Source organism: Sarcophilus harrisii, chromosome 3 (assembly GCF_902635505.1).
Source record: "Sarcophilus harrisii chromosome 3, mSarHar1.11, whole genome shotgun sequence".
Taxonomy (NCBI): domain Eukaryota; kingdom Metazoa; phylum Chordata; class Mammalia; order Dasyuromorphia; family Dasyuridae; genus Sarcophilus; species Sarcophilus harrisii.
In genome coordinates this window covers 413,766,364-413,789,895 of record NC_045428.1, presented here as the reverse complement: position 1 = coordinate 413,789,895, position 23,532 = coordinate 413,766,364, and the positions used below count along the sequence as shown (strand labels likewise).

Genomic DNA, 23,532 nt, shown 5'->3' with positions numbered 1-23,532 from the left:
AAAATGTGACCTCAGGCACTTGATGCATATTAGCTGTGACCCTGAGGAAGTAACTTAACCCCGAATGCCTTGACAAAAAAAAAAAAAAAAAAAAAAAAAAAAAAAAAAAAAAAAAAAAAAAAAAAGTTAAATAACTGTTTCAGTGTAATTAGTTTCCTTTATAAACCTATATGTTATATATTTTTTTCATTAAAAAAACTATTCTGAAAACGGATTTTATGGATTTTACCAGTTGCCAAAGGGGTTCAGGACAAAAGAAAATGAAGGAATGAGCTTATATCTGCTAGCATATTATTTTAAAATTTTTGAAGAAAATTTTCTTAAGTTAGAGTTAGGATGAACATGATATAAGAAGAGTTGTGAGTCATTTCTTCTTTAATGTTTATCATAATATTAAGAACCTGGACATGAACATTTATATAAATACTATGATGATGATGATGATAATAATATCAACAATTATAAAAATGGTATAGTGAATAAAATGAAGAAGACTCATCTTTCTGAGTTCAAATCAGGCCTCAGACACTTCTAACTGTGTGACTCCATTTAAGTCACTTAATTTTCTTTACATCTATTTCTCATCTATAAAAAATGAGCTGGAGAAGGAATAGGCAGACCACTCCAGCATCTTTGCTAAGAAAATATCAAATGGGATCATAAAGAGTATGACACAACTGAACTTAATAACAAATGCTAAATGCTTCACAAATATCTTGTTTTATTCTCACAGCAACCATGAGAGGTAGGTGTTTTTATTATCCACATTTTAAAGTTGAGAAAATTGAATCAAATAGAAATCTGGTGACTTGTTCAACATAACAGTGCTCAGCATAACTGAACTAATAAGGATCTGAAACTGGATTTAAATTCAAATCTTCATGACTCCACGCCCAGTGTTCTATCCACTGTACTATCTAGGTATATCTAAAAAGAATAATAATGAAGAGGGGACCCCAAAATTCTGAAAATCCTTAAAGGAGAAAATTTCCTTCAGCTCTGCCTCAGTGAGGGGACACCACCCCAAAGCACAAACAGTTTCATCTTTGTTATCTGGGTGGGGTCAGCTCAGTCTTGAAACCCATTAAATTTAATTCAAATTCTAGCCCTAGCTGAAACCCATAGAGGAGCCAACTTGGGACTCCACCCACGAACTCCCTTCAGCTTGTAGCCAAAGCCCCCTATTATAAAAGAGCCAAACTAAAACCCTCTCTTTGCAGAAGTTCCAAACATGACAACCCTATGCTTGGCATGCCAAGGGCCTCTGCCCACTGGAATACTGTTTCCAGTGCTAACCTCTCTTTACTCTCACCTATTTCTCTAACTAGACTTTAACCGTATTTCCAATCCCCATAATAAATCTCTTTTATCAATCTAGGTTTTCGGGTCTGTAAATTCCTTTACAGAGGATCTCTGCACCACAAAAGGGAATCCCCAGAACTCCTTACCCTTGTGCTGCCACTAGACCTCATTTAATTCCCTGACCACCAGAAATTCTAATTTCATTTGGGTTCCCCAGATCTAAACCTCATCAATAATAATAATAATATCAAGGATTTATATAAAGCTTTAAAGTTTGCAAAAGGTTTTACAAACAGAACATCTCATTAACAACTTATTTATGTATCTATGGACATACATATGTGTGTATAAAGTCTCCTTTATTTCTTACAAAAATCTTGTGGAGGTGGGTACTAAAAGTATTATAATCTTCTCTCTGCAAATGTGGAAACAGGCTCAGAGTGACTTTTTCAATGCCATATCATCAGTAAGCTCTGAGATAAGATCTAAACCCATTGTTTGACTGCACCACCAATGTCCTTCTTACTGCCACCATGTGATAGTTTTCTTCTTTTATTATTATTATTATTATTATAGCTTTTTATTGACAAACCATGTGCATAGGTAATTTTTCAACATTGACCCTTGCAAACACTTCTGTTCCAACTTTTCCCCTCCTTCTTTCTATTCCCTCCCATAGATGACAGGCAGTCCCATCATATGATACTTTTCAAATAGCTTGATTTTTATGAGCAAGAGACAGCTTATTGTAGTGGGTAGAGAACTGATCTTGAAGCTGGGATCTGAATTTGAGTCTTGCCTCTGACACATGTTAGCTGGACAAGTCACTTAATGTCTTCATGCCTCTCTAATCTATAATGAAGTATAAGGAAGGCACTGATTTGGTACTACTACTACTACTACTACTACTACTACTCCACAGATCCACTTCCTACCCCATGAAACTTAGGGTCATTCAAGATTCACAATTTGTAATAAATTACTGTGTCTTTCTAATAAATTCTAATTTCTGAAAACGATCTGATAAATTATTATGAAGTTTCTAATTCTATTATGAAGTATTCTATTATAATAATATTCATTTTATAAGCAAACAATTTTGTTCAACTAATTAAGCAACTAGAGGAACCTAAAAAACTTTTGAATTTTGTATTTGGCAATTTTAAAATATTATTTTGGTGACCTTTAGGTTTTCTGTAGGAATGTATATTGAATTTTGTATTTGGCAATTTTAAAATGGTGATTTCATTGATATAGGGAAGTTTCAGGTAAGTAAATTCTACAAATTAAAGCAGATTTAACAATCTACCTATAATTTTAGCCTTGGAGAGTTACCTATGGCCACAGAATGGTTAAGTAACTTGCCCCTTCTTAGACAGTATATGTCAATAATGGGACTTTAACCCAAATCTTACTGGCTCCAAAGCTGCCTCATTATTCATCATGCCTTGCTGCCTTTCTGAGCTTTTTTTCCTATTGTAAAAAAAATAGCTTTGTGCTTCTGACAGTAACAGACATTGTCTCAGAGTTTTGAATTTATTTTATTTCTGATATATACAGCATCTATTTTTTCCTTATAATCTGTCATAATTTCTCTTCTCTCTCATTCACTAAAATAATTGCATGTTCATAAGCTTTACCTGAGAATGATTTCTTTTTAAAAAGAAACAAGAGTTACAATATTTTGATGAGAGATTTTTCCTTGGTCTTTATCTTGTTACCTCCTAATGGTATTGGTTAATAAAATGTAAAGATTATGTCTATATGCTGCTTCAAAATATCCAGTTAAAATTAACATTTTAGGTCATCACGAAGGATTACTTGATTTCTTTACTTACTTTTTATTCACTCATTGGTTCAACAAGTATTAATTGAGTATCTTTTTATGCACAGTGCCATAATACTTATCAAAGGGAGCATAAAAAAAACCATAAACTATCATCTGCTATGCTTTTTTCCAGAAAGCTGCATTATTAAAAAAGAAAGAAAGAAAGAAAGAAAGAAAGAAAGAAAGAAAGAAAGAAAGAAAGAAAGAAAGAAAGAAAAGAAAGCAAGCTGAATTATAGTGGGGAGATATGATATATACACAGGAAACCATGAAAAAGCCATACAGTATAGCAAGAGATTGATTATTGAATGACATAGCAACAAACGCTAAAGGAGTTGAGAGAAGAGAGATTAATACAATCTGGAGCATGAACACTTCATCTTTTTGATATATTGAACCGCTTTAGTAGTATGGAAAAGTCTACAGACCCCTTCTATAGAATAATGTTTCTAAATGCACAAAATAAGATACCTAGGATTATAAAGGAAACCAATTATATTGAAATATACTTATTAAATTAAAAAAATTTCTGGACCCCAACTTAAGAACACTGGGACAAGAGTGAACTAGGAAGGCTCCAGGGGACTATAGCTGTAGGTAGTTTCATCTGCATGATAGCAAATGAAGAGAAATCACATTCATCAATATTTTGATCCTATTCAATTCAACAAACATTAAGTACCTACTGTATATAAAATACTGTGCATCAGGCTTTGGGAATGCAAAGACAAAAGTAAAAAAATTGTGTTTTCAAGGATCTTACTTGAAGATATAACATGTATAGATAAGTATTATAAAGGATAGAGAATAAAGACCATAGAGATACCAGACAGAGTTCTAGAAGCATTTCAAAAGGGGAAAAAAAAGACATTAAGGAAGAGCTGAGCCTGAGGATATATTAATTGAGATTTAATAATAGCTGAAATATTTTATGTGCATAAGAATAGAAAATATTTTAGGTTAAATGGACAATTATAATAAGTGAGTATAATTTATCTACTCATTCTTGAAGCCAAGTGAACTGAAGCTTAAAGGAAAACAAGGATTTAGAAAGACAAAGGAAAAGAAGGTTTGCTTTCCAGGAATTAAGGATATTAGGTGAATTCATATATTTAGGAAATGGCTTGTCAGGTTCAGAGAATGCTAAGTTTGTCTGGAACATAAGATTACAAGAAAAGAGATAATAGAAAATGACTGGGAAAGATAGAGTAGAACTAGATTGTAGAGTCAATAATAATAGGCTAAGGGAATCTATATTTGAACCTGTAAATTATTGGGAACCACTAAAGATTTTTAGTAAAGGGGGATTGCAGTCATAGTCATGATCCATAGGAATATAATTTTGATGACTATATTCAGAATGACCTAGACAATATAGCAAAACTGGAAACAAGGAGACCAGTTAGATGGTTGGCACAATAATCCAGAGAAAAGTTACCTAATTCATGAGATAATGAAATAAGAAAGGTCTTGTGGAATAGCAGGCAGAGTCCTTAACTTGAATTTAAACCTTGCTCAAATCTGTGTGGCTATAACTTCTGATTTGTCATCTGTAAAATAGGGATAAAAGTAATATAAATGGAAGCTGTTATTAGTCAATAAAAATAAGAAGAATTTGTTAACTTATTCTTTTGTTTAAATGATACAGCTTTGGCATTCAACAATGGCATGCTATTTTTTTAATACCTTAACCTCTTTAAATATTCAAACAACTTTTGAATGCCTGGCTTGTCTTAGAATCTCAAAATTGAAAAGACCTTTAATTATACTTCATCTATCTCTGACCAAATGCATAAATTCCTTCTGTAACATTCTAACTACTTAAGACATATAAATTTAAAATAATCTCCTGAAAATTAATGAATATATATATAAGCACATATGTATGTGTATAATTATATACATACATATTACACATATATACACAATATATATGTATATAGTTATATATATATATATATATAATATATATACATATTCCCTCATTCTAATTTTTAAGACATTGATAGGAAAAATGTGTGCTAAAGTGTCTTTATACTTCAGTTCAGTAAAATTAGTTACAGTGCATGAAGCACTGTGCTGTGCTATGCTGAGGGAAATATTTATAACTAGGCAGATATGGACTTCTGTTTGAATTTTTTGCTACTTTGGATTTGTGATGATGGTGACTGAGAGGGATTTTTTTAAAGGTAAGTTTCCTTTAAGTCAGAATACAGTGCTGCTTTTTAGGTCACCAAAATGAAGTTTGCTCATGCAAGGGGGAAAACCATTTCAATCTAGAAATGATATTTTCAACCCTGGTCTTAGAAATGTAAACTTTAAATGCATAATCATGTACAAAGTTCATATTTAAAGGAGTTAAAAGAAAACCAAATTCTGCCCCCCACTCCCTTTTGGCAGGCAAAATCTTTATAGTAACACGAGTGGGGAAAAAAACCTGAAGGATGTGGCTTGCTCTCTGTTTGGATGATGCAGAATTGCTTTAAGCAGTAAGCTTACTGTTTTCAGACAGCATTAGCAGCATCAGCAATACAACTGTGTCAGCCCTCCTGAATACTGGATGCTTGTCATCGTACAAGGGGAAATGATCTACTGTATTTAGGATTTATTTATTTGATAATGGCTTAAACAGATCCTGATGGACAGACCTGCTGTTTGAAGCTTTCTTCACTAGCCCTGAAGATGCTGAGAAATAGAGATGGTTGTGATGTTCTTTTGTAAGACAGGAAATGCAATCTTTGGGGGTTTCTGGAAATAGAAAGGTCATGCAGCCTGGAACCAGTGAGCCATGCCAGTCTCTAAGTCATCAGGTATGACCTCATGGTTTATACTGATATTATTATAACATAGAGTCCGTGTTTTTCTTTACCCAGTCTTGAATCAATTAGAATACATTAACTAATATTATTATCAGACTGGACATAGGTTTTTGCAAGAGGAATATTTTATAATAGGTGACAGAGAATTTTAACAATGTTCATTTATATAAATGTAGTTTATACTCTAGCTCTTGCTGGGGATAGGGGTGGGGTGAAAAGGGAATATGAAATTATTTTATTTGTGCAAAATTTGAGGGGAGGTGCTACGTAGATTTTTCCAGCTCAAACCGGGCTATAGCCAAGCTGCATTAAAAAAAAAAAAAAAAAAAGCTTAGGTCAACAACATAATGATTAGATCATGGTGATAAAGCTATACCATAACTAGCTGCTTTCTGGTCAGTGGAATGATATAGAAGGACAATTCATTATCTTAGAGTTATTAAGCAGAGAGGTAGATTTTCTTTCCTTTGATTTGATGTCTATGTATTTAAAAAGTAAAGATCAAACAACAAAAGTTGATCACAGTATTATTTTAATCAATATCTAGGGTATAATAAAGATTATTTTTTAAATATGGATTGTAACAACTGAACTATTTTAAAAGCTCTGAGACTGCAAATATAATTCATTTACTTTAAGATACAGAAAACAAACAAACAAATATTAGTTTCCATCCCTCAGATCTCTTGAAATTTTGATGGCTATAGGGCTGTTAATGTAGATACCTGCTGTGGCACTATTTTTAGATAAAAGCCGATTATGGACCTGTCTTCTAAAATGAATATTTGTGACATTGTAGCTTGTCTAGGATTTTTAACTCAGAAGAGTCAAGATTTGCCTGCTTTAATGTGGAAATGGGAAAAAAAAGACTACACATTTAAAATAGGTTTATACAAATGATAGAACATTCAATGATCCAGGAAAGTAGTTCAGCTTAGTACATTCATTTTGTTCTGAAACTCTGCTATTTATTTTAAACTATTTTCACACGTGATACTGTCACACATGACATTTATCTTGTTGCAGCAGATCCCCATGCTAAAATATTTGCATATGATTCCATACATGTGTTTGAAGCGCAAATGTTTATGGTAATAAATTTTGTTCCCTTTTCATATTGCATATAGTCCATTATTTTAGAACAGCTGCCTTAGGCCCCTTGACCCAGAAAATCTTTATTAAATGATCAAAGAGGCAAAGCATTTTAACATTTCTCTACAAAAGTTTTCACTTCTACAAAGAACTACAGAAGAATCTGAAGTCCTTAGAATAAACTGATTCAGTTAAAGGGTTGATTTAATTAAAAACACATTGGAAATTGGTTTAATTAAAAACAAATTGAAAAAAAGTCTACTTACTAATATTGGAAATAATTTATAGATTATTCAAACTGCTTATCCAGCTTATACTCTTATTAATAGGGAAGACTGCCATACTCTTAAGCTTGCTTAGTTTTGGAATGATTGAATATACCTCTCAGTTGCTGTAAAACCTGTTTAATCTGTTAGAATTTATTTCTAGTCTTTGCATGTATTAGTCATTATGAGTACATTCTGTTTCTTGGCATTGTCCTAGGATTCCTTTAAGTATTGGTTTCACAGTATTTTGTTATTTTTCTCTGTCTGTAACCTTCTACAAAGAATCAACTCACTTGAGGTTCTTCTCTTTCTTTGGTGGTAATTAAATAGGGACTTGTTGATTTGTTTTATAAGGTAAAGAGGACAATTATTTCAAAGTCCTTGATTCATATTGGGAATATGAGAGACATTCAATGCCATTGGATGGGCATCAACATCCCAAAGCATGTTAAATTGTGAAACTAAATGATGACTAGGATGTAGCAAACTTTTAGAAAATAACCTGATCCTTTCCCCTCTGTTTCAAGATAACCTTGACTGTTTCAGTTGTGAAGCCTATGTCTTCCCAGAAAACAGGCCATATTTTCAATGATCTTAATAGTGTTTGAAACCCACTAAAATGTTTTATAAAAATTTTCTGAAGACACTGTACAATGACAAGTTCATGTTAAAGTCAAAAGAATGCTAGTTTGGAATTCAAAGGACCTGACATTAAATTCAAGTTTTAAAACATGCTATCTCTGATCCATTGGGAAAATGTTACCACATATCTGAACCTCAGTTTTCTTATCTGTAAAATTAGGGGATCAGAGTAGATGACCTCCAAGATTTTTTCTAGTACTAAATCTGTGATCTTATGAATATATTATGTAGTCCTTTGTTTCACTGAAAAAAACAGATTAACCAGTCCTTGTAAAAGCACACAAAAATTTAGATTATAGTGGCAAGATAAGAAGAGTTCTATAGAATGACAATTAACAGGAAAGTTGAGTTGAGCCTCCTAGAAAAGGACAGACATATTCTCTTGCAATGACTTGTATTTTACATCAATTTTTGAAAAGTCTCAGGGCTATTTTAAGAGCAAAATAGGAAAAGAACTGCATGCCTAGATGTTCAGGGAGAAGGTTAGTTGCACAAAATGTCAATTTGCAAATCTTTTGACTTCTGTGTGTGTGTGTGTGTGTGTGTGTGTGTTGTGTGTATGAAAGTTTTACTTTAAAAAAAAACAAATGTTTTCCTTCCCATTAAAAATTCTCCCTTATAGCAAAGAAAAATAGTTGAACAATCAGCTAATCTACAACATTAAGTAGTCTTGCCCCTTCCCAACTTTTCTAGAGAAAGAAGAATGTTTCATTATTTTTCTACTGGGGTCAAGATTAGTCACTATAGTTTCTGACTTCAGTTGATTTTTAGTAGTGTTGTTTTTATTATGACCAGCTTTGCCTGTGTAATTCTTCTGATACGGCTTTGTTTGACCTCTACCAGTTCATGAGTCATATTTTGTTGAATTCCTCATATTAGCTATCTCTTATAGCATAGTATTTCATTATATAACAAGTACTACAATTGGGTTAATTGTTCCCCAGCTGGTAGGCATTCACTTTGTTACTAATTTGTTGTTGTTGTTAAATTAGTCATTATTTAGAGAAACACGAGGATAGATTAAATAGTGCTATCACATACCTAATAACTTTGGTAAAACAATATCTGAAAAATTATTAGTATGCATGCCATGATATGGTTAATCATAAAAATCAATTAAAGTTACATATTATATACACAGACACACACACACACATTTAGGATTAAATCATTGAATATATTTTGCAAGTTTTGGTACCGGTAAAACGTAGCTTGAATCCAAAAGAAATTAATCCAGCCATAAGATATGGCCTGAATTGAAATAAAATGTTAATAAAAATGAAAATAATGACTCACATTGTTTTCCTAGCTACTGAGGTTCATTTCTACTCATGTATCATTTACTAATATTAATATTTAGTAATAGTGGGAAAAATAATAAGAACTTACAGTTGGATTTGTAAAAATTGGACTGAAATATTTTTGTACCTGTTTACTAAGATGAAATAAATAACATTAAAAGCTTGTCTGTTCCTCATATTTTGAAGCTTATAAAAACTAGGGGAGAGAGGGCTAAAAAGAAGTAAGTAAGAATGGAGTCATATGCCTTGAATAGACCTAATCTGAATTTTAATTTTTGTATTGGGTTCCACCTTCTAGGGAGGCCATTGATAAACAAAAATATTCCAGGGAGGATGATCAAAGATGGTGAAGGATTACAATATTATGCTCTCTGAGGATCAGTTCAGGGACTAAGAATGTTTAGTCTATAGAAGAGATGAAAAGAGGAATATTCTTTCAGTATTTTAAGTTTCCTGTAGAAGATAGAGTTATTCTGCTTGGCTCTACAAAGCAAAACCAGGAGCAGGGATTTAGAAATTGCAAAATATATATATATATATATATATATATATATATATATATATATTTAGAACTGATGTAAGGAAAACTATAATGATGCTAATCATATTGTACATCACTGAAAGGCATCTTTGGATAGAATATAACAGCAGTGCCCAATTCCATTTAATTTTATTTTTATGAGATTTTTATGAGTGTTGTCCATTAAATGAGACAATGGAAATATTTTTGTTCAAACAATTACTATGTTATAGGAGGGCATAAAGAAAGGAACAACTAGTTCTTGGTTCCTGTTTGTTAGGGCTTAATGTTTTATATCTCTGGCAATTAGAAATGTAAAAACATTTGCCTGCTTAAAATATCCTGCAGTGAACTCTGAGTATGAGTGAGTAATTTGATATTTGGATGATATTTAAATGCAGAAGTCCCTAATTTTGGGGCATCACTGGATCCAAATACTGTTTTGTTAATAAATCTTCACAACCTGAGCTTTTCCCCAAGGGTGAGGAATCAAGTCAAGGAAATTATGAACCAATTTCTTAAATTTCTTGGCTGTTCAGTTTTTCTTTGCTTACTTCTGGGAAAATAACATAATAATGCATATAGAAGAACATTGTTCATTTTGAAAATTCAGTCCCAAAGATTGAATATTTGGGGGATTTTGAAGGGAAGGCCAAGGTAGATTTTATATTGCATGAATGAATTAAAGCAGTAATGAAATGCTTTATCCAAACCATTTGAGATGACATGACCCATTCTCTCTACTGTCCCCAAAAAAGTATACTTTCTTCTGTTAACTTCTTTCAAATTTCTGATACAAACACCATACTTCTGAGCAGGTGACCTGACCTAGATTTATTGTTGTTGAATTTTGTTTTGTTTTAATATTAAGTGAAGAACAATTTAATAAACTCATCTTAATATAAAGAAAACAGACTACAGTGATGAATGTTTGAGAATAAAAAAATTTCTTTCTTTCAAAGGCAAGTAGAAACTGAGACTGTTATTCTTAGCTAATGTTATTTGAATATTCAACAAAAATTACAAATCTAAAAGCCTTGATATAAAGCATAAATATATATGTAAACTTCAGTACAAATATATTGTTAGCTAGATCTTTAAATCTCCTAGCCTAAAGTATCACCTTAATCTTTTACAGATGAATAGAAGCCAGATAGATATCATCTAAGTATAGATTACCTTCAAATTTTATGACAGCTGAGCTATGAATCTTGGCATCTAACTAGAAGAGTGTCATCTATACGTGGGAATTGTGAAGAATTTTGTATTTAATGCCCTCGCTTCAATGCAACCTCAATCATAACCATCATCATACCAAGTATAAATATGGAATCATGCACAAAGGATAGACTGAGAGGAGCAAAGAAGATGATTTTACTGCCTTATGACTGAAACTCCATGCCTTGTAGCTGGTGGTCTGACTTAATTTTTGTCTTTTTTTTTTTTTGAGCATTAGTCTTGTTTAAGGATAATCCAATGTGCTTATTTGAGTATTTAGATCACTATGATGAAACCTTTGGCCCCCAAAGTCCAAATTATTCCTAGGCTACAGAGTAAAAATTTTTATCACATACTGTTCAGTTCCCCACTTGGGATAAATATTAACTACTTGTTAAAAATTGATTGTTGGCCACAAGGTAATTTTGCCATGAACATGAAAAAATTAATTTTCTTTATTTCAATATGGCAGGAATTGCTAAAGTTAATTCAGAGTATCCTATATAATGTGGGAACTGGGGAGATGAGTTAGAATCATAGACTATTACTAAATACTAAAATACTACCTAGTTGTTAAAAATTGATTGTTGGCCACAAGGTAATTTTGCCATGAACATGAGAAAATTAATTTTCTTTATTTCAATATGGCAGGAATTGCTAAAGCTAATTCAAAGTATCCTATATAATGTGGGAACTGGAGAGATGTTAGAATCATAGCCTATTACTAAATACTAAAACAAATTTAGATGTCATTTTGTCTAATTTCTCTATTTTAGAAGAGAGAAATGTACCCCCTACAAATTAGTGTGGGAACTATGACTCACATATATCCAGGCACCCAGGCAAGGACTCTTCTCATTCTACCATGATGCCCCTGAGCTGCTTAATCCATGGGCTTAATTGTGGATAGGAGTATAAATGCAGATAAGTGAAAGAATATATAATTTCGGAATGTGACAGTATTGTCTGGATAGCAAAGGGAAAAATATTGGTTTGACAAATTATAAAGCCTGTTTAGGGTTCCATCTCTGTTATTGGTTTCTAGGGCAACTCTTGACAATTGATCTAACCTCCTTTTATCTCAGTTTTCTCACCTATACTTGCCTCTGAGGATTTAGAATATGAGACACCAAATTGTGTGAAATATTAAAAGACCATCATTGTCTTTCAGGAAAAGCAGAAATCTGAAACACATGTGGAAGTGGTCTTCAATAGCCTTACACTTGCCTGAAATTAGGAAAAAAAAATTATGCTTTGCATGGGTATTATACTAGATTGGTCTCAGTTTCCTTAATATGGTCTCAGTTTCCTTAGTAGTACTTATGGGACTTGAACTAGATCAGAAGTTCTTTTTGTGTCATAGACTCCTTTGGCATTCTGGTGAACCCTCCTGAGAATCATATTTTATTTTATTTATTTTATTTTATTTAATAGCCTTTTATTTACAGGATATATGCATGGGTAACTTTACAGCATTAACAATTGCCAAACCTCTTGTTCCAATTTTTCACCTCTTACCCCCCCACCCCCTCCCCTAGATGGCAGGATGACCAGTAGATGTTAAATATATTAAAATATAAATTATATACACAATAAGTATACATGACCAAAACGTTATTTTGCTGTACAAAAAGAATCAGACTCTGAAATATTGTACAATTAGCTTGTGAAGGAAATAAAAAATGCAGGTGTGCATAAATATAGGGATTGGGAATTCAATGTAATGGTTTTTAGTCATCTCCCAGAGTTCTTTTTCTGGGCATAGCTAGTTCAGTTCATTACTGCTCCATTAGAAATGATTTAGAATCTCGTTGCTGAGGATGGCCTGGTCCATCAGAACTGGTCATCATATAGTATTGTTGTTGAAGTATATAATGATCTCCTGGTCCTGCTCATTTCACTCAGCATCAGTTCGTGTAAGTCTCTCCAGGCCTTTCTGAAATTATCCTGTTGGTCATTTCTTACAGAACAGTAATATTCCATAATATTCATATACCACAATTTATTCAGCCATTCTCCAACTGATGGACATCCATTCAGTTTCCAGTTTCTAGCTACTACAAAAAGGGCTGCCACAAACATTGGTGCACATACAGGTCCCTTTCCCTTCTTTATAATCTCTTTGGGATATAATCCCAGTAGTAACACTGCTGGATCAAAGGGTATGCACAGTTTGATAACTTTTTGAGCATAGTTCCAAACTACTCTCCAAAATGGTTGGATTCGTTCACAACTCCACCAACAATGCATCAATGTCCCAGTTTTCCCGCATCCCCTCCAACAATCATCATTATTTTTTCCTGTCATCTTAGCCAATCTGACAGGTGTGTAGTGGTATCTTAGAGTTGTCTTAATTTGCATTTCTCTGAGAGAATCATATTTTAAAGACATAAAACAAAATACCTACATTATCAGTGGAATTCAATTATATTGAAATATAACCATCAAAGCATAAAAAAAGCTAACACATTCTATCTTGGAGATAATTTTTCAGGTCACTTCTAAATTCAAAATCTTGATTCTTTAATTTTTTTCCAACTGCAACAAAATAATTCCGTGATTCTGCTTCATAAGATCATAGATGTGGATCTCAGAGAAACTTTAGAGTTCAACTAGTTAAACCTCCTAATTATATAGTCAGAAATTGAGACTCAGAGTGTATTTTGAATTGCCTGATGCAACAGAGTTGACAGCAGAAGTATCCCTTCAAGGTCAACATTTCTCTGTTGTACTGAATTGCCACTTTGTTTCTCTACATAAGGAATTATTTAATAAAGGTAGTCATCTCTATGGGACAGGAAAAAGTGGAAGGGAAGAAAATAAAAGGGAATTTAAAAGAAATAGCAAGTTGTACATAATAGATCTGCAGTTTTATGTGCAATCATTTTTATTATACTGTTATGGAAATGATTGTTTTACTCCATAAATTAAAAAATAAATAAAGAAGAAAAAAATAAGAAGTTAGGACAATGAAAGTAGGTATCCTCTGTGAATAGGCCATCATATCCAGCTTTGATATCATCTTAGTAGTCTAGTCAGAATCAAGGACAAAATCATAGTTACATAAGGATAAGTTATATTAGATTTGCTAGTGCAAAGGAAGTATATTGGTTCTTAACATTTTATTTTGAAAGAAGCTTTTGGTCAGAAGCTCATGGTGAATATTTGGTGATTAAACCATTACAACTAACAACACCTAGCCTTTATTTTTTGTTGTGGTGTTTATTTTCACAAAGCTGTTTTCAATCACAATTCCATGAAAATAAATTATGTCATAGATTTCAATTGGATTTCATAGAATGAGAAAACCATACAATTGTATTTGCATGGGAAGAATGAAATTCTTGTTTTGACTGATGTAAGAAGCACAGCAGAAAAATTGGATTTTTATTCCCTACTGGTTTTAATTATGACAAAATGTTTATTTCAGGTTTCTTTATGTGACAGTCTTCAAATCCATGTCTATCTTACCCAGTTTCTTATACATCTTCTGAAAACCAGTTTTCTTTTTAGACAGACTTTAAGAAATTCCAGGGAGAAATGCCTCCATGTTACTACCTATCATGGATGTTAGACTAATCTCTTCAGCCTGTCAAGAGGATGGCAGAGAACTTTAGTAGAGGCATAGTAACCAAAATGACCATTTGGTGGCTTATTTTATAGACATTGTCCTGTTAAGCACTTACTGTCTTTGTATCTCCAGCATCTTGACAATGCTATGGACATAGTATTTAATATGCATTTGCTGAATTGAACCAGTAAGTCATGCTCATACTAATAATTCTGTCACTCTGCATAGTAGTACAAATGAGGGAAGCAGGGGAGAACTGCATATAGACCAACATTTTATAGTGACTTTATTGAGTAACAAACCAAGAAAGTGAATTGTCTCAGAGAAGACCTCTTCTCATGTAAATAATACTACTCCCCTTCCTTCTTATCCCTGTTTACAAGGAGAGTCTTGAGTTGAAGGGAAAAAAGAAACCTTACTTAATTGCCTCCAGGTAGATGGAATGATATTTGTGGATATAGAATTCATTCAATTAATCAACATCACCTTTATTATGCTATATCACTATATATCATGCCCTCTGCTAAATTCTGAGAATATCAAGAAAACAGAAAATTATCTATGTATACAAGGTCTTTACATTTTAGTGGAGGAAAATATTGTATATACATGTATATGTATTGTGTATGTATGTTTATATACATGAATAAATACATATATAAGTAATTATATATGCAAAGTAGATGCAAAATAATCTTTCACTGGAAGGCACTAATAGTTCCTGATAGGAAAGATTTCCTGCCTTTTAAGTGGTACTTGAGTTAGGTCTTGAAAGGAAGTCAGGAATTCTGATAAGCAAAGGTGAGGGGCAAGAACATAAGGACACCAGCTACTGTAAAGTCATGGAAGTGATATATAGTGTATCACATATGAGAAACAGCAAATGGACCAGTATGGCTGGAATACATGATAGATAGAAAGCTGTAATTACTCAGAAACCTAGATAGATAAAGAAGGGATCAGATTATGAAGAATTTTAAATGCCCAGCACAGATGTTTATATTTGATCCTGGATGTAATATGGAGCTGACATGGTCAGACCTGCCCTTAAGGGAAAGCTCTTTGATACCCATTCAATGAGGATGGCTTTGATAAGGTCCTGCTTCCTAAATTGCTTATCACTGACATGAAAAGGGGTAAAAAGCATATGGTACTGTGGCTGGGTGGATGAAATACTGCCAAACATTTGGTGTATTTGATGCCCCACCACGTGCTGCAAGGCAGTCTTCCCAAGAGCATCAAACCCTCCTTAAGCAAATCTTGTAAACAGTGTTCAGAGTCAAATGCTCTCCTGTATATAAACGACATTTGTGGGTTCCTGATTCCTTATAGTATTTAGGTAGATAATAGAAAACAAAGTAATTCCAGAGTTTATGGGATAAAAATAATACATAATATAATCATACTCTCACAATGAGTAACTCTGCTTTTGCCAGGGGCAGAAAATGTCTAATTCTTTTTTCTTGTGGTAGCCCTCCAAATATTTGAAAATAATTTTATGTTCTCTTTATATTTTCACTTTTCCAGGCTAAAATGCCCTTCCTATAATAGGCTTCTATTAATTAAATGTCCTTGTCATCCTGGATACCTAGTTACGCCTCAGTTATTCAAAGTTCCTCTTAAAACATGAGACAGAATTGAACATAATTCTTCAGATATGGTCTAACTTTAAAGTATAATGGGACTATTGCCCCCATTGTTTTATGTATAGGGTTTCCATTAATGCTACTTAAGATTGCCTTAGTTTCACCCCTAACCCAGCTCCTCCAACAGAGTAGAACAGTGGCTAAATGACTGCCAAGTAGCTGAATAGCTGCATTTCACTGTTACTCATTGAACTTGAAATTTCCCAAAATTCCTGGGTCATGTTCATAAATACTGTTGACTAGCCAAATATCTTAGTTAAATTTTTTTCTGAGGCAAGTGGGGTTAAATGACTTGCCCAGGGTCATATAGCTAAGAAGTGTAAGGTCCCTGAAGTCATATTTGAATTCAGATCCTCCTGACTTCAGGGCTGGGACTCTGTCCATTGTGCCACCTAGCTGCCCCTAGTTAATTTTTAAATACAAATGAAGGACTTGATATTTATTCCTTTTAATTTTTGTCTAGTTAAATTTAGCCATTGTTCTTGGGGGTGGTTTTTGAGCTATTTTTAGATCTTGACTTTTTTTCACATTTTTCATCTTATTATGATCTTTACCTTTAATAATACTGTTCACACAAATCTTTTCCATTCTGCAATTTTCTTGTTTGTGTTTTAGCCTGCTTCCAACAACCTGAATGTCCTTTTAAAATTAAATGTGAGTTCATTGGAGAACTTTTTGGAAGCCACATTAAACTCTAATATATCTCTGGTTTTTCTTCTTCACTGGTATTATTCAAATTCATTTCACTAGAATTTCATTCTTGAAAGCCTTTAACTTTTTTTTTAATCATCTTTTTCAAAATCTCTACTGATAAGATTGTATCTATCTTTTCTCTGAACTTTTTGTTGACTTTTTTTTAGCTACTCTGGCATATTCATTGTGTATATTTAAAATAATTATTATTCTTCCCATGTCATTGTTTATATGTATTATATTTTCTTTTTCTCTGACTGGGAAACATTACATTGGTTTCTTTTTTATGTTAACTTTGCACTTCTTTGAAGTTTGAAATGTATTTTCTTACAACGTTATTTAAAATAAGGGGCTGCATGAGTAGTCTTGCTTCTTCAACCTCATTACTTTAATTTCTTTCACAAATCATCTGCTGAGTCAGAGGATGTTGGCTTTGGTTTTGCATCTTTCAGTGGCTTGTTTGACATTCTGATTTTTCATGATCTTGATAAGAAAAAATGTGTTTGTGTTTTCCTTTATCTATGCTTCAGACTCCAGAATCCTTCATTTTTTTCTATCTCTTAATATGCTGCTCATATTTGAAATTATGATACCTAGCCATAAATCATTCTTGTCTTCATCTTTGATTAGAACACTGGTGTTAATCTATGCTCTCTCTAAGGCTACCTTTTATTCTATTCTTTTTCATAATATAGAAAAAATTCTCTAATAAGATTTTGCCCCCAAATCAGAGAAAAAAGGGGATGATTTGTATGAACTGGAGGAGGAGGAGGAGGAGGAGGAGGAGGAGGAGAAGGGGAGAAGGAAAAGACCGAGGAGGAAGAAAAGGAAGTGGACAGGGAGGAGGGGGGAAAGTGAAGGAGGAGAGGGAAAAAGAAGAGGAGGAGGATACAGGAGACATATAAAATAAAAACAATAATGTTAATGAAGGCAGCTGAACTCAAATTAACTGAACTCTGACATTGTTTCCAGAGCATTGTTGTTGAGACACCTTTCTCCTTTTGGTGGTGTTATTTGGAAATATGAGATAGGAAGTTTGCTGAAGACAAATGCTATATATTGTTTAACAATTTTTCTTTCTTCACAAGAGAGGGTTTGATTCGGTAGAAGCATATTGGGAAATAATTGTGATGGAAAAAATAGCAACAAAAGTCATCAATAAAACTTAAAATAAAAAATGGTTAAAAAACATTTGCATAAAACAATCACTTCTTCCCATTATATGCAGCTACTCATTGATGCTGTTAGCCTATTAGTTTTCATACCATATTATGGCCAATCTTTCCTCTTTTTGTACGCAAGGATGTGCTTTTAGCACCACAACATTTCTAGTGTGTGGCCTTCTCTCTACAGTCATACAGCCACAACACTGGTTTAGATCTTCATTAATCACTTACATACTGACCATAGTCACTCTTTCAGTGCCTCAGGGAGATAACCCTAAACATCTAGGCTCCATACTTCATTAAGTTTTCAGATATCTCCATTGATTCCTGCATTCTCAACCTCTACACTCTCATTTTTATTGTTCTATCAAATAGTTATTCTCTTGCAAATGAGACAGCATCCATTAATTAATTAAAGCATTCATTAAGCACCTATTATGTGCCAGGCTCAGGGTTAAGCCTGAAATGTAGTTGGCACTATGCCCAGTACATAACTAGATGCTCAACAAATGTTTCCTTTCCTTCATATTATTTATTCTAATCAAGAGGATCCTTCTTCACTTTATAGCAGCCTCATGCTCCAGATGAGAGACAATATGGTTCAATGGAGCCACAATATTTAATGCTAACATGGGAGTCTCAGGACTGGAACTTAAAGTCTCTTAGTTTTTCTGGGTTGCAGTTTCCTCTCTTCTTAAAATGGCTCTGGGAACTAAACTAAATGATCTCTGAGATTCTGGCCAGCTCTAGATCAAGGGGAAATCACTCTCCAACACATACCTATTTCACTGATTACCAACAATTGGAAAATGTATTGTCTTTCTTTTTAACCTTGAGGATAACTAATGATTCTGGCGAGCTTTGAATATCCTTTGACTTGAGCCCACACTCTTTCTCATTTCAAAGCCTAACTCATCCCATCACCTCTCTTGCCAATTTTGCCTTCTAATGTACTTCCCACCTTCTCAGTTTCTGGTTATCATAAGTATTCTTTTAAGATACAAGCTCAGCAGTGAAGAAACCTCATGTTCCAAAACTGTCAGTGACTCCATTTTGCTCTAAGATAAAATCCAAATTCCTTAGTCTTATTTTGAATTTTTCCCTTCACATACTAAAGTCTAGGCAATCTAGATTAACATACTTTTCCCAAGCTTATCATATTTCTCCTACTCCTGTTAATTCATGTAGGTCCTTCCACATATTTGTAATATACTTCCCCCTCATTTCTGTTATATAGGATCTTTACCTTTCTTCATGGTTCAATTCAGGTGCCGCTTCTGTGTAGCTTTATCTGCCCCAAACTCAGGTGAATGTATTGTCTGCTTCATATATTTCTAGAGCACTTTGGAACACTTTTTTCTCCAAATCACTCCCTCCTTTATCTGTGTGCAAGTAAAAGATAAGACCTTTGAGAGTAGAAGTAGTTGTTTTCATCTTTGTAATCTCAGGATCTAGTTTAGTGCTCTCTTTGGCACATATTAGATTCTTAAGAAGCATTAGTTGACTTGAAATATGATAAATATAAATAGGGAAAAACAAGAAGAAAAGACAGTGGTTTAAGAGAGTCTGAATTCAGTTAAATTACTCTTATTACAATTCACTTGGGTTTTAAAGTCTCAGAATATAAGCAGACCTTGAATTACCAAAATCCTTTACATATGAACATTTCACAGGAATGGTCCTCCCATAAGGTGTGACTAGTTGGCTATTACTTCCTTGGCCTGCCTTTCTGTCTTCTTGCTTCTATCTGGAACCTCCATTCCTTCCCTTTTCTCTTTCCATTGTACCAATGGAAACTGTATTGCTGTCTATAGTCTTTCCCTACCTTTACTCTCCCCTCTGCTAATTGACATTTACTTTATTTCTTTCTGTGCTCCAAAGGGTCTTCAGTGACAGGGTGTGGGGGTTAGAAGGAGAGGGAATATAAGGGAATTTATTCCCATATGAATGAGATGTGAAAGCCTTAAGACTTTACTTGTCACAGATGGCAATTTTATTCAAGTTGTTCTTAATGCTATTCCTACTACACTGCATTTTGCTCTTTGATTCTTGTCGTTCTCGATTCTATTTTTTCATACATGCGTAAAGATGAAATAACACATTTGTCTTGCATAATTAAATGAACCCAGTTTTGTCAGTAACACTCCCTCCCTAAATAGATAACTTAGAAAAGACTACCACTACATTAATAAAATTGCATAAGGGAGGAGAGCAACTTGTTCTTTCAATGAACATTCATGGACACCTTCTAGCTGTAAAACAGTAGAATTTATTTTATATAGTTTAAGCCTTAGCCATAGTGTAGATATTGTACTAAGACTGTTGAGTTAAAAATAGGTAATGGAAAAAATGGGATTTAGTACAAAATGTATTCAAGGAAATTAGAAGGGTTCTCAACTCTTGGTTTTTTTTTTTTTTTCATACAATGAATTTATAACTGAGAACACAATTAGAAGTTAACTTGTAAAACCTTTGCATTTGGAGTGTTTAATTTATATGGCACTAAAAACAACTTATCCAGTTCTCAATTTCCTCACTTATAAAATGGAGATAATAATGCTTGCATCACCTATTTACCAGGATGACTATGAATATAATGTCTTATAAAATTCCCTTTAAAAATGAACTATTATAATTGTTTGTGTTGAACAAGTTAAAAAACTTGTTGATAGTTACACAACAACTAAGTGTGGAGGCAAAATTACAACTTTTATCTCCAAGTTCAATGCTCCTTGTATTCCAGCATGTTGCCTCCTTTCTTATGGACACATTTTTAATGATGCCAGTACAAAGTTTTTACATTTATTTTCCTTGTTTACATTATTCTCAAGTGAAGAATGACGATGAGGTGAATACCAAGCCATAAGATTGAAATCCAACATCCTCCCATCAGTTTATGAATGCAATAGAATCAATATATAAGCACAAATAGTAGTAGAGTTGAAAAATAATATGGATTTCTGAGAATTTTTTTAGAGAATAACAAGAACGTTTAACAAAAGGTTGGCTCTAATCTTTTTAGATTTATAATTATTTCAATTAACCTTAATAAAAATTAATCAAAAACATTTGAATTTTTTTTTCACTTTGAAGTGACCTTGATTAATATTTCTTTGAATTTTCACTTTCCCATAACACAATAGCAGGCAATATTTTGTTTAAAATAGATAAATCATAATAGATAGATCGCTGATAGATAAATATAGGGAAATAACTTTTTTAAAAAACAAAAAAAAGAAAAAAGAAAAGGAATACAAAACAAAACAGAACATTGTCATGTACCCAGCAGAATCCTCAAGGAGGATTCCACATATATAACAACAAATTACCAGATCAAGAATAGAAGAAGTTATATTAATGAATGATCATTTTTTTCTTTACTTCCTTGTAAATTGTTCTTTGGTTCTCTGCTGAGCACCTTCTTCCCCCCCCCCCCTTTCTTCTCCTCCCTCCCACTCCCAAGCATGCTACATTTAAGAAAATATATATATATATATATATATATATATATGTATATAGATGCAGACATACATACACACACTCAAACCCACACACACCCCACATACACACACGTCTTTCCTATCCTTGCTGTCTCTTTAATTAAATTCCATTGCATAAATTGCCTTAATATTACTTAACTTCCATCCCACCCAAAAATCCCTCCCTTGCCTTCTTCTCTTACCCTTTGCTGCCCCAATTACCCATCCCTTCCCCTTTATTATTTTTATGGATTTTTGGAGGATGGTATACCCTTCATGGTATATATATATATATATATATATATATATATAGTGTTGCCTATTAAACCCATTCCCCATGTGAATAGGTTTTCAGAACTATGAGCCCTCCTCCCACCCCAATGCCTCTATTTTTCCTTTGCAACTTATTTGTATAACATGATTGCTATTTTTACATTAACTCTGCCAATCTTTCTTTTGAGCTATCCTATTGTTGATGTGAATCTTATATACATAAATGTATATATATGCATATATATGTAAAAATAGATAATTCATCTATTTTTAAACAGTTTGTCCATGTTAAATTTCTTAATACTGATTTTTCATATTGGCTCTTATATGTTAAATTTTCTGTTAAATTTGGGCTTGGTTGATAGAAAGTCCTGAAAATCTGCAAGTTCATTGAGTGTCCATTTTTTTTCAATCAGAATTATAGATAATTTTGCAGGGTATGATATTTTTTGGTCACAGGCCTAGTTCTTTTGATTGTTGGTAGATAAGATTCCAGGGCCTGTGGTCTTTTATTATAGCTGCTGATAAGTCTTGTACAATTCTAATTGTAGCTCCAGCATATTTGAATTTTTTTGCTTGTTTCTTGCAAAATTTTCTCTTTGATTTGGGGTTTTGAAATTTGGCAATAATATTCTTGTGTGTTTTCCACACAGGAATGTATGATTGGTGAATTTTTTTTTTTCTATTTCTGTTTTCTTCTATGTTCTATCATTTCAGGACAATTTTCCTGAATTATTCCTGCATTATTATGTCAAGGTTCTCTTTTTGGTCACAATCTTCTGGAAGTCCAATTATTCTTATATTTTCTCTTCTTAATCTGTTATTCAGATCTGTCATTTTTCTTATAAGATGTTTCACAATCTGTTCTATTTTCTCATTCGCTATAATTTGTTTTGTTATTACTTATTCTCTCATAGTTTCACTGGCTTTCTCTTGATGAGATTAGTGGCAGTGCAGAGTTGTGGGAACCTCTTCTGGTTGACACAGAGGTTCAACGTGAAAGAATTCACAAACCCAAAAAGTTAGGCTGGCAAAAAGAAAATTTATTATTGGATGAGAAGTCAGCTTTTGCTAGGAGGCTGACTTCCTCAGTGGCAAAGATTTGACAAAGAAATAAAGGTCTAGTAGAGAAATCCTGGCAGAGAGATACTGATCCTAACAGAGAAATCCTGCTAGAGAGATAAACAAGGAGAGTAGAGAAATCCTGGCAGAGAGATAAAGAGGGACTAATGCTGAGAAGAGAATGTCTTCTCAGTGGGCAGGGGTCTTCACAGGCAGCTATGCCGAGGAAAAGTCCTTTGGCCCGGCATGTCCTGCTTTGGGCTCTGCAAATTATGAGCCCAAAATTGCATGTTTTTATAAGGAAATCTGAGATTGAAGTTTCAACCAAAGGAGAGTCCCTCAATACTGTCACTGCCCCCAGGCCTAGATTTCTGGTTGAATGAGATCACTTATTGGGAGTGGCCAATTTTCAGCTCAATAGAGATATCAGGTCCAGATCTCTAGCTAAATGAGACCACTTAAGTTTGAATTAAATAGGGAATGATCCTGTGCCAATTTTAATGAAACCACTTAACTGCCCAGAAAGGTGGGTCCTTGTCAGGAGAGTTTCAGGGCTCACCCCAAAAGTCAAGAAGGACAGTTTCAGGTAGGACAGGGTTCCCCCACCACTCTTTCCAAATTCTAATTTTCAAAGCATTATTTTCACCTTTGAGA

General features: G+C 33.3%; 1 protein-coding gene across 6 annotated transcripts in view; it reads left to right on the top strand.

The window, feature by feature from the left end:
• SLC4A10 (solute carrier family 4 member 10) overlaps positions 1 to 23,532 on the top strand; it is a 361,700-nt gene that overhangs the window by 97,080 nt on the left and 241,088 nt on the right. For 2 of the 6 annotated variants that reach the window (XM_023499232.2, XM_023499231.2), the window contains exon 1: positions 5,588 to 5,940. The exons of 1 other annotated variant lie outside the window; for it this stretch is intronic. In XM_023499232.2, coding sequence (XP_023355000.1) covers positions 5,860 to 5,940 — 81 coding nt within the window. In that variant the 5' untranslated portion in view covers positions 5,588 to 5,859. Of the gene's footprint in view, positions 1 to 5,587; positions 5,941 to 23,532 lie in introns of those variants that run through there. 3 more of the 6 variants (XM_031960581.1, XM_031960580.1, XM_003763896.2) reach the window with 2 other exon arrangements.